The sequence below is a fragment of the Crocodylus porosus genome, unplaced genomic scaffold, assembly GCF_001723895.1.
Source record: "Crocodylus porosus isolate Cpor-Errol unplaced genomic scaffold, CroPor_comp1, whole genome shotgun sequence".
NCBI classification, from domain to species: domain Eukaryota; kingdom Metazoa; phylum Chordata; order Crocodylia; family Crocodylidae; genus Crocodylus; species Crocodylus porosus.
The window spans coordinates 110315145-110327318 of NW_017728947.1; the positions used below are offsets into that span (position 1 = coordinate 110315145).

At 45.4% G+C, this 12174-nt stretch overlaps 1 protein-coding gene across 1 annotated transcript in view; it reads right to left on the reverse strand.

Annotated features, from left to right (window-relative positions):
* The window catches only part of CUNH14orf39 (chromosome unknown C14orf39 homolog), a 41395-nt gene that overhangs the window by 21177 nt on the left and 8044 nt on the right, over nucleotides 1–12174 (reverse strand). The window contains exons 3-6 of the mRNA XM_019551170.1: nucleotides 4697–4884; nucleotides 4172–4214; nucleotides 2839–2959; nucleotides 6–81 (exon numbers count right to left, since the gene is read on the reverse strand). Coding sequence (XP_019406715.1) covers nucleotides 6–81; nucleotides 2839–2959; nucleotides 4172–4214; nucleotides 4697–4880 — 424 coding nt within the window. The 5' untranslated portion in view covers nucleotides 4881–4884. The remainder of the gene's footprint in view (nucleotides 1–5; nucleotides 82–2838; nucleotides 2960–4171; nucleotides 4215–4696; nucleotides 4885–12174) is intronic.

Consider the following 12174-nt stretch of genomic DNA (forward strand, 5'->3'; position numbering starts at 1 on the left):
CTTCCTTTGTTCTAGATTTCTTTTATATTTTCCATCAGTTATTTCAGAATGGTTTTGATTTGCAGTAGTCCTTTCAAATGGCTCAAAAGAAAAATGAATGAACAAAATAAATATACAAATCATAATAGCTTGAAAAACATTAGTTTTATGCTGCAGATTTTTTCAGATAATGCTAAATCTATTCCTAGCAAGCTATTTAGATGGTTTGTTTAGTAATTACTATAGGTTTGAATCTTTTTTACCATGCATTTGTATTATACCAAACACAGTTGGACTTCAATCTACAGTTGCAGCTTTTGCGGACTGCAGCAAAGGAAATGATACATAGGAGCTGACCTTATTCCTAAAGTTTTCGCTTTCTAATTAGCCTCTGCTGGAATTAATCCCAGAGTTTACAGAACTCCAGGGTAACCTCTTCATTATTTTTGTGCCTTTGATATAACAAAATTGGTGGGCCAATTTAGGCAGCTTAACTACCTAGGAGTGGTTAGATTATACCAATGTTCTCCAACCTTTTTAAGTAAGAGATCACCTTTGGCCTTTAAAAACAACCCAAGATCTACCCTGCACCACCACCATCCCCCCGTCCCCTGCCTCCCCACAGGTAGGTCTGTGGGGCAGGAAGGGAGTGGGCAGATCGAGGCAGAAAAAATTATTTAGGCGTGCGCCTCCCCAGCAGGGAAGTCCCACCCAGCTGGGGCCCCACTCAACTTGCCCCTGCTCCTGCCTCTGCGGCACAGTCCCTCACCATGAGGGCCTTGATTTAGCCCTTGCCCCTTCCCTCCCCCTTGGATTATCCTGCTGGGTTGGTGCGCATGCATGCCTGCACATGAGCACTCAGCCCCTGCCCCAGCCTTGGATTGACTCCAAGAGGCTCTGAGATCTACCACAAGAGACTCTGAGATCTACTGGTGGATTGAGATCCACCGGTTGGTGACCACTGGGTTACACAATGGGCTTCTCTTCATGCTGGGCTGCGTGTGGCAGAGAGCAGATGAAGGATCTTGCTTTGGATCCAGTAGTAAAAGCGAATAACTAATCTTTCAAGTTGGAGAGTCAAAGGCAGCTAGATATGATACTAGCCACTGGTATGCTAGCCACATCAGTGTGGGACAAACTTTAACCTTTTGTCAGGGAGTGAGGCCAATGCCAATTTTTTTCTCTTTTGGAAAATATAGCAGCTGATAGAAGTGACATTTGTAACATGATTGGCCCCTTGACCGTGCTCTACAGCCAAGCCCTGACACAAGTGCACAGCTACAAAGTGCTTGAAAAGTGCCCAATTGTGCGACAAATTAATCCTCATTTAATGAGGGTCCAGATGAAGGTGCTCCAAAGCAGAGTACTTTCATTCACTTCTGTCTGTCCCTGCACACAATCAGCCCAGCCTTTACTCCAGTACTGTATGCAGGAAGGGAGGGTGGGAGCTGCAGGCTGGGGTTTGCCCAGCCTGAGCTGGATGTGGTGGGGAGGGGTGGTTTGGAGCCCCCACTGTGAGGGCTCCAATCTAAGCTGGTACTGGCTGGGATAGGTGCTTCTGCTTGCTAAAGGGATTGTGCTCACAGGCAGACATGTTGGGAACTCTCCTCCATCTTGTACATTCCTAGAGAGCTAAGGACCTTGTTGCATGGGACACTTAGCATTTGTTTTATTCAGCTCATAGTAAACATTTCCAAAATTTAGAACATATTTGGAGTGATCGTATAGTAATGCTCACGATAGTTTCCCAAGTCAGGTCTCTGCCTCTGGCAGTGGGCAAAGGGAAGCATGGAGAGCTGATCTCAGGAGAGCGTACTGTCTCTGTTGTTGGATCCTGCCATTACCCTGGACTGGAGCCAACTGGAGACTCCAGAGCAGTCCCAGGACTGGGAGAAACAATCAGCTCATTATCAGTCACAGCCCTAGGACCGTATGGGAGCCAGCTGAGACTCCTGTGTGGTCCCAGGGCCACAGCTGTTACTCTTAGCCCCTGGACCACACTGGAACCTGGAGACTCCAGCTGGAGACTCTGGTGTGGTCCCAGAGCTGGTACCAACAATCATCTGATTGTTGGTCTCGTTCCCAGGGCCCCCAGAACCAGTTCCAGGCTCTTGTGAATTCCTGAGGCTGGGACTCACAATCAGTGGATTGTGGGTCCCAATCCAAACACTGCAATTGATCATATTATCTCTTGTGGAGTGATCCAACACTGGCTCACCAAGATCTGGAGAGCCTCCTTGTTGGAAACGGTGTAAGATACAATAAGAACATGCTTAGCACATGCTATCCCGCTTGAACATGTGGACACTTGAGTTTTAAGTGCATTTAACATGTGCTAAGTGTCTCTTGTGACGTGGCCCTTAGCATTATCTACCCTTACATCTGTTTGAATAATAGGTATGTACAGTACTAGATGCTGTGTATGTACATCATATTTACATGCAATACATTCATATTTACAAGGTTAACCAGCAAAGTCTTTTCAAATGTCAGCAAGGAGCTGAAAACACTATACAGGGAATGCATTACTCCCTGTGGCTGATTATGAAATAGGACTGATGTTTGCAGCATTTCATCCAGCCTTTTGGAACTGAAAGAGAGGTCGCCCTTACGCAGTGGCTTGAGGAAAGTGATGGCATACACTGAGATAAGTAGAAGGCAACTGTCAAGATCCCATAAGTTCATGGAGTTCTCCTTTTCCCTAACTGGAACATGTATGGTGTGACGGAAACAATAAAAAAATTACAAGATCGCCCATGTGCAAGAAAACACATGATTTGATCCATTGTAAAACCATACAGTCACAAAGCAGCATACACAAATATAACATTACTACACCCAGGCAAGCAAAATTGTTACCTGTTTCAAATTATTAATTTTCATTTCTAGCTCATCTGCTTCTTTTTCCAGTTTCAATGATTTCTGAGTTAAAACAGCAGTGTGCTTCAGGACCTCTTGTGTTTTTTGCCTCATAGAAACACTCTCATGTTAAGGAATATGTATATCATGTATTAAGCTATTAAATCTATGAGATTATTATATTGAAAATATTTCCGTTCATACAGGCTCTGAATTATACCTTTAGCAATACAGAGGGCAAAATACCTGTTGGGTCATTTGATGAGGACTTAAACTCTGGCTTTTATTACACCCTTTGGTTGCGCCTACACATCACTGTATGGCAATGTTGCTACAGTGCTATGCTTTAGTACTTCTTTTTGGAAATGGCACATGGTTAGGTTTTGCTGTTATTTTGCTGTAATGGCGTGCTACAACGGGGAAGCGCCCTGCCACAGCAACATAGCTGCCTACCAGATATAGACTCATGTGATCGCTATGTCATCATAGGGCAATGTGTAGCTGCACCGCTTGATGTTAAATACCTATGGTAGGGAGATTTTGGAAAGGAAACTCAGTGAAGATTGCTTTTCAGGTAGTTCCCCATATTCTCTGTGGAGGGATCAAAGTTTGTTTCTTATAGAAAAGGGTGTAAGGCAGGGGCAGGCAATTATTTTGTGTGGAGGGCCGCTTACTGAGTTTTGGCAAGCCATTGAGGGCCACATGGCAGGCAGCCAGGGGCAGATAAATATTAATTTTCTACATTTTTAGGAATCCTGGGGGCCGGATAGAATGGCCTGGCGGGTGACATCTGGCCCATAGGCTTCATTTTGACCACCCCTGATGTAAGATCTAGTCACAAATATGATGAATGAAAGAGAAACTAGGGCCATTTGTATGCAGTTCTGACTTCACCAGAGTTGTGCTAACAGAGGTTCCTTGGTCCCAATGGGCCCAATATAAAAATACCATTTTCCATGGAATTCCACCCCATCCAATAATAAATCTACTCCCTCATTGCAAACCATAGTAACACATACTGGAAGCTCTGATGGGTCCATGTAGCCCTAATGGATCTCTTGAAGCAATGCTTTATTCTTTTCTTTCCTTATCCCTAATGGAACATTTTGATTAAAATTTCATAAAATGAACCTTGGTGTTGTTCATCCTTCAGGGCTACCTCCCATAAGGAAACCTACCTAAGGTTATTACTGTTATTAACCCTTGGGGGAAAATTCCCAAAAGAATCTAGAAACATTAGTCTTCAATTTACTGACAAGTATGGTTTTGGCTACTGTGAACAAGCCCAGTATATTTTTTCCTCCCCACAAACTGATAGCAGTGTCATGGATACATCTTTAAGGCCCAATCAGAAAGTGACTGAAAAGGAGCAGGCTCTGAAAACATAAAGTTGCATTTTAGCTTGTTCATTCTTTAATTTCATTTTCTCTGCAATGGCAATGTAAATTAATTGATTGGAAAAGTGCTTATCTTTACAGAAAAGGCAACATATAGTACAGATACACAGAACAGTACCAGCAACAGCAGTAGCATCAATGGTATGAAAAACAAGTAGAAATTAGAACAGCAAAAAAATCCATCCCAAATGTGTTATACTCTGACAACCCTTTATGCTGAGCCCAAGACAAAGCTGATTCCAATCCAAGCATGGCTTGCAGAGATAAACAATGTCCTTAGTTGAAATCCTGTTTTTGCCACTGTTATACCCTATTTCCTAAATGAAGAAAATAAGTTATACTAACCAGTCCAAGAGAAAGAAAGAAGAAAAATGAGTTAATGTTTGTGCTGCCTTGATTTTGCAATGGAGTATAATTATTTAGATAATACTTTACTGCTATTGATATGGTAATAGTGGTACCTAGCATATCCAAAAGAGCAGCTTCTTTCGATTTAAATTGTTCAGAATCTTTCAAAACTCTATTTCTGATTTCTTCAAGATCCCTTTTTTTCATATAGTATTTTTGTGAAAGAGCTGTTTCTGAGTATTTTTCTTGGTGTTGCTTCAAAATGTTGTTATATTGGATGATGTAATCCTGATACATTTTCCTGTTCAACAACAAAGTGCAATAACATTTTGACATTAAATATGCCTTTCAGCAATATACTTTAAATCATTTAGCTTTTCACATAAAATTATCAATCTTTAAAGAGAAAAGTTAATTACTGTTAAAAGAATCAACTGAGTTAGAGAAGATATTTTGCTGGAGAAAGTCAGATTATTAGTACAACCTTATTTGGCTGTAATTCCCTTTTGAATATTTTCACAGAATGATACACAAAATAAAGTAAGCAGTTATGAGATGACATTGCTCTCTAAAAGATACAGAGTATACTCCATTGAAATAAAAGTTTGTGCAGTGAGATAGTTTCATACTTTCTAGGGTTGGAAGGGACCTGAGCAGATCATCGAGTCTGACCTTCTGCCATGGCAGGAAAGAGTTACGGGGGTCAAACAACCCCAGCAAGCCATAGTGTGTCTCCTTGTATGGCCAAATTGTCTGATGATGTAAATTGGCAAGGCTGTATTGATTTCAGTGAGTTGTCCCAATGTCCTGCATAACTGCTGTCTAACTGATAGTTCCCTATTTTGTATTTCATGCAATAGGTTCTTCCTACCTAAGCACAGTACTTCACTTGTGTCCTTATTGACCTACACCTTATTTCAGACCATTTCTTCAATTTGTCAAGAGCATTTTGAATTCTAAACCTGTCACAGAATCGTAGAAAATTAGGGTTGGAAGGGACCTCAGGAGATCATCTAGCCCAACCCACCACTCAAAGCAGAACTATCTCCAGCTAGATCATTCCAGCCCAGACTTTGTCTAACCAGATCTTAAAAACCTCTAAGGATCGAGATTTTACCACCTTTCTGGGTAACCTGTTCCAGTGCTTTACTACCCTCACTGAGAGAGTTTTTCCTAGTATCTAACCTAAACTTCCCTTGCTGCAACTTGAGCCCATTGCTCTTTGTTCTGTCATCTGCCACCACTGAGAAGAGTCCAACTCCATCCTCATTAAACCCCACTTCACGATTTGAAGGCTGCTATCAAATCCCCTCTCAGTCTTCTCTTCTCCAGACTAAATAAACCCAGCTCCCTTAACCTCTCCTCATAAGCTGGGGCCCTGGTTTTCTTTGTTTAAAAATTCCAAATTATCTGATAAAAATGCAAATTTTATGATTTTAAACCCCCAAATCTGGTTTTTTTGCAATTAAAATGAAACACCACTATATACTCCTTGATTAATGTCATAGTTAGGTTCTTGAAAAATGCAACTTTAAGTGAAATGATGTTAAGTGAATCCAATTTCTCCATAAGAATTAATGTAAATGGGGGAGTTAGGTTCCAGGGAAACTTTTTTCCCCAGTCAAAAGACTTTATGTATCTGGGTCTGCAGCCCCCTGCTCCCAATCCCCCATGCTTCGGCCTCAGGCAGGGCAGCTTCCTACAGCCCCACACACTCCTGGGGGGCAGAGGGGACCCTTGCCCCCAGATCTGTACATAGGGCAGGTGCAGGCTGTGAGCACAGGCTCCCTTTCTGCTTCCCTGCCCCAGGACCTCTGCAGCCCTGCAGGCACGACCTAGTGTGGCTGGGGACAGCAGGACCATGCGGGAATCTCCTCACTGCTGCAAGCTGCCCTCCTCACTGCCATGGTGATGCACCCCTTGCACCTACCACTGCTTTGACAGGCACAGTCCTATGCCACTGCCCTCACTGCAGCCCTGCGTGCAGGAGGTGCATCACCAGGGCAGTGTGGGGCAAGCAGCAGCAAGGAGATCCCTGCACAGCTCCTCTGCCACACCAGGTCATGGGGCAGGGAAGCAGGGTGGCAGGGAACAACAGGCCTGCACCGAGAAGCTGCTCGCTACTGTTCCCTGTCACTCTGTTTCCCTCCCCTGCAACCTGGTGCAACAGGGAGCAGAGCAGCCGTACAGGGATCTGTTTACCGCTGCTTGTCCTGCACTGCCCTGGAATGTACTTATACAGATTCAAGTGTAAATTTGATACCTGCATCATGTACACCCATTTGATGCCTGCATGATGCAGATATCAAGTTTACACCCAATTAGTTACTGTGCAGTAATGCATGCGTAGATGAATTACTGTACAGTAACCCAGGCGGCCTCCCTGCTGGATCTTCCCAGTCACTAGAGAGCTGGCCTGAGCCCAGCCCCAGGTCTCCTGGCTGGCTGCCTCTCATGGATTGAACTTGAGACTAAAGTTAGTCCCAAGTGTTGGCAGCTGGTTTTGGCTTCAACTTGGGGCTAAAGTGAGTCCCAAGTGCTAGCAGCCATGTGGCTGGAGGCTGGAGCTTCACCTGTGGCTACATAGGTACATCTAGGCTGCTCTAACCTGGGACTAAATTTAGTTCCAGGTCATCTGCACATGTAGACGCTGGCATATTCCTGATTACTGTGCAGTAATTTACTGCACAGAAAATTTAAGCTGGCGCAAATGCATGTTTAGACATGCCCAGTGGGTACTTCAGCCTTTTCCACATAATTTCTCACAAGGTTGCTTTCCCCATCCAGTAAGTGATCCACACTTTCCCTGAGCTACCTGCTGGCATACTCATAGAAACTCTTCTTGTTACCCTTCACAGCCTCTGCTAGCTGCAACTCAAATTGTGCTTTGGCCTTCCTGACTTCATCCCTGCATGTCTGAACAATACTCTTATACTCCGCCCTCGTTGTTTGTCCAAGTTTCTACTTCTTGTAAATTTCCTTTTTGTGTTTATCTCATTGAAGAGTTCCTTGCTAAGCCAAGCTGGTCTTCTGCCATACTTGATAGTCTTCCTGCGCATCAGGATTGTTCACTTCTGTGCCCTCACTAAGGTTTCTTTAAAATACAACCTGGACTCCTTTCCCCCTCAGACTGGCCTCCCAGGGGATCCTGTCCATCAGTTCCCTGAGCGAGTTTAAATCTACTTTTATGAAGTCCAGGGTCCTTACTCTCCTGCTTTCCTTCCTTCCTGTTTTCAGATCCAGAAATCAATCATCTCATAGTCACTGCTGCCCAAGTTACCATCTACTTCAATATTCTCCACCAATTCTTCCATTTGTGAGCACCAGATCAAGAAAAGCATAGCCCCTAGTTGGCTTTCTAACACTATCACCAGAAAGTTCTCCCCAACACTTTCCAAAAAACTTCCTGTATTGCCTGTGTACCGCTCTACTGCCCTCCTACCAGATGTTAGGGTGACTGAAGTCCCCCTTGAGAACCGGGGCCTGTGATCAGGAAACCTATGCTAGCTGTTTGAAGAAAGCCTTATCCACCTCATCCTCCTAGTCTGGTGGGTGGTCTGTAGTGGACACCCACCACAGCATCACCCTTGTTGCTCTCCGCTCTGTGTCTAACCCAGAGACTTTCAACAGGCCTGTCTCCAGTTTCTTACTAGAGCTCTAAGCAATCATGTAGCTCTTTTACATAAAGTGCAACTCTTCCTCCTTTTCTCCCCTGCCTATCCTTCCTGAACTGTTTATACCCATCCATGACAGCACCCCACTCATGTGAGCTCCCACCAGGTCTCTGTTATTCCAATCACGTCATAGTTCTGTATCTGTGTGAGGACTTCAAATTCTTCCTTCTTGTTTCCCAGGCTCTGTGCATTTGCATATGGACACTTGAAATAACTAGCTGGTTGCCCTAACATTCAGGAAGAATAAGAAGGCTTCCTGTGTTGCCCCCTCCTGCTTCTCCTTCCTCCAGGTCACCCACTTCCCCACTAACCTCAGGGCTTTGGTCTCCACCCCCCAGCAAACTTAATTTAAAGCCCTCCTCACTAAGTTAGCAAGCCTGTCTGTGACGATGCTCATCCCTCACTTCATCAGGTGGATCATGTCTTTTCCTAGCAATTCTTCTTCTTGGAACAACATCCAGTGGTCAAAGAAGCCAAAGCCCAGCTGGTGATCCCATCTGCGCAGCCATGCATTGATCTGCAGGATGGATCCGGTCCTGCCCAGGCCCTTCCCCTTGACTGGAAGGATCAAGGAGAATGCCACCTGTGCTCACATCCCCTTTGCCCTTGCACCCAGAACCATATGGTCACTTTTGATCTGCTTAGGGTCACCCCTAACAGTATCATTGATGCCCACATGAATGAACAACATGGGGTAGGGCTGTGCAAAGCTTCAGTTGCTGATTTGAATTGATAGAGATTCGGCCTGATTTGGCGGCCAAATCTCCAAATCCAAATCAAATCAGGAGACCCTTCAATCTCTCTGAATTGAATCGGAACCCTCTGAATTGATTTGGAGAGATTCGGAAAGATTTGATGATTTGGCCATAGTCAGAGGGCCGGATGAGTCTTGGTAATTCTTCTGTGACATCTTGGATCTGGGCTCTGAGCAAGCATCAGACCTCCTGAGACAACAGGTCAGGCTGGCAGATAGATGGCTCCCCCACAGAAGACAATCTTTAACAACCTCCACCTATCATTTCCTTTTGGTGACAGTGGTCTCAATCCTCCCAACCTTGGGGAGGCCTGGCCTCTTCCACCAACAGAATGTTGCTCCTCCTTGTCCTCTGTTGCTAGGGCTCCATATCTTTTCTCCAGGCAAATCACTGCAGGTGGGGATAAAGACTTCTGATTGCTGCAGGAGGTCACAAGCTTCCAGATTCTACCTTCCTGAGAGTCCATGTCCCCCTCCCTTCTCTAGCGCTGTCTTGGCAGTTCTGCCTCTGCAGTCCTAGGGTTCTTCTCTAGCATTGAATCAAACCCTTATGTTGAAGGATGCTTCAGACCCTTGCTACTTCCTCCTGGATCTCTTGCCTACTCCCTGAGGGACACCACCAGGAGGCACCACTCACATTGCAGGCATGTCACCCAACCCCTGCCCCCAAGTGGCTGTCACTCAAAAGAAACTGTAAGGAAACTGTAAGTCACAGTCTCCACAGTACCAATCCAGGACATGGGTGGAAGCCTTGACAGTGGGTGGTCCTGCCTGAACAGACACCTCACAGGTGTAAACAGAGGAAGAGCTGGCAGTGGCAGTAGCTCTGGCATTGTGACATCCTCCAACCACCTCTCTAGGTCTCTTAAATCTCTCTTTTCCTGCCTCTTTCTCCAACAAGACCTTCCCTAGAAAACTCCCCTGTAAGCTGGCCTGTTTGCTACTCCTTTGTCCTGAAAGGTTAACTGTTCCCTGCTAACGTGCTTCTTCTCACCAAGCTTATAGTGAAGGAAGGCGAGAGAGAGAGTTTCCAGACAAACTCCCTAGTAGACTTCCCACTCGCTCTGGTCTCTAGTTATACAAGAGGCTTAAGTACTTGTCTAACTTCTGAAGTATACCAACTTGTGATAAATATTAGGGCTGTGCAAAGCTTCAGTTGTGGATTTGATTCAGTGGAGATTCAGCTCGATTCAGCAGCCAAATCTCCAAATCTGAATCAAATCGGGAGACCCTTTAATCTCTCTGAATCAAATCAGAACCCTCGGAATTGATTCAGAGAGATTCAGAAAGATTCAATGATTCCGCCATAGACACAGCTTTAAATTTTCTTCTACATACCTCAAAGTACCAGGCGGCACATGAATGCTGAGATGCTGGGGTGGATGGTCCCCAGTACACTCAGCAGCAGACCCGGAAGTGGACCAGAAGCAGTTCTGGTTCACTTCTGGGTCTGCCAGGGAGTGTGTGGGGGACCCCTCCCCTAGCTCGGCTACTGACGCCTCCTGGGTCTGGGGGGGGGCACCCAGGGCCCCCCTGAGGCTAATTGCTGAGCCAGTACTTCTGGTCCACTTCCAGGTTTGCTGTCAAGCACACAGGGGGGCCCCCTGTGCTCCTGTGGGATGCTCCATCTGCCCCACCATGGCAGCTTTCATGGGTCTCACCTGGTACCTTGAGGCATGTAGAAAAAACATTTAAAGCTGTGTCTATGGACGAATCACTGATTCTCCTAATCAGCATCAAATCTTCAGATTCGGATTCGGCCAAATTGATTTGGGACAGTGATCCAAAACAACTAATTGAATCACTGTCCCAGATTTGGGCCAAATCCAAATTGAATACATCCCATTTTGCACACCCCTAATAAATACACCTAGGGTAGTTAAGGAAAAAGCTTACTTTAAAGGCTCCCCTTCAAAGAGGAGGGCAGCAAATTGACCTGTGAACTGAATTGCAAACTTCCTTCAAGTGATTTGTAAAGCTCCTCCAGCTTGGTCTCACTTGCAGATTTAATATCTTCTATTCCATTTTTCAAGTAATTGAAAATATTAAACAGTACTAGACCTGGGGCAGATACCCTCCAGAATCAGACATGCACCCTTTCATTTTGAAAGTGAGCCATGGATAATTAACTACTCTTGGAGTGTGGTTTTTCAACTAGTTGTGTACCCACCTTGTAGTAGTTTCCTCTAGACCATTTTTCACTAGCTTATTTAAGAAAATATAATGTGAAACAGTGTCTAACCAAAATCAAGATATATATCTATTGTTTCTGTCCTAACCACAAGGCTTCTTACTCTGTCATAGAAGGAAATTAGGTTGGTTTAACATGTTTTGACAAAACCATGTTGGTTGGTACTTATCACCTTATCTTTTAGGTGTTTGCAAATGGATGGTTTCCTCGAGGAACTTCCTGGGAATTAAAGTTAAGACAGATTGGTCTACCATTTCCTGGGTTCTCCTTTTTTTTGTTGCCCTTTGTAAGGTGGACATGATTTTTGCCCTTTTCCAGTCTTCTACAAACTCATAGTCCTTCATGATTCACAAAGATAATCACTAAGAGCCATGAATGATGCGTGCCTCTGAAGGCTAGGCGGGGCACAGAGCCTGCCCGCAGGTGGCGGTGGCAGTGGAGGTGTGGCAGCAGCGAGTGGGGAGCTCCCACAGCCAGCTGGAGCGGTGTTGGGGTAAGGGGAGTGGTGAGCACTGACTAGCGGTCGGTGACCACCCACAGATGCTGCCGGCAGTGTTGGCAGCAAGGAGGGGTGGGGTGGCAAGCGGTGACTGCCCACAGGTGTTGCCAGCAGTGCCGGCAGCACTTCTCTCAGGGGATGCATTGCCAATCTCAGGGGGTACACGTGCACCTGTGTGCACCCCCTGTGCATCGCCAATGCTGAGGGGACTTTTACATGTGCTCTGGGGGTAAGGAGGCGGCCTTTAATTAGAGTGGCTTTGAGAGCCACTCACCATTTGCCCCCGTCACCATTTTGAAGTGTGAGAGCACTAATACATGAGACACGGAGGTTGGCTGGAGTGCGGTAATTTCATAGATTTCATAGATTTCATAGACATTAGGGCTGGAAGGGACCTTGGGAGATCATCGAGTCCAGCCCCCTGCCCAAAGGGCAGGAAGTCAGATGGGGTCATAGGATCCCAGCAAGATAAG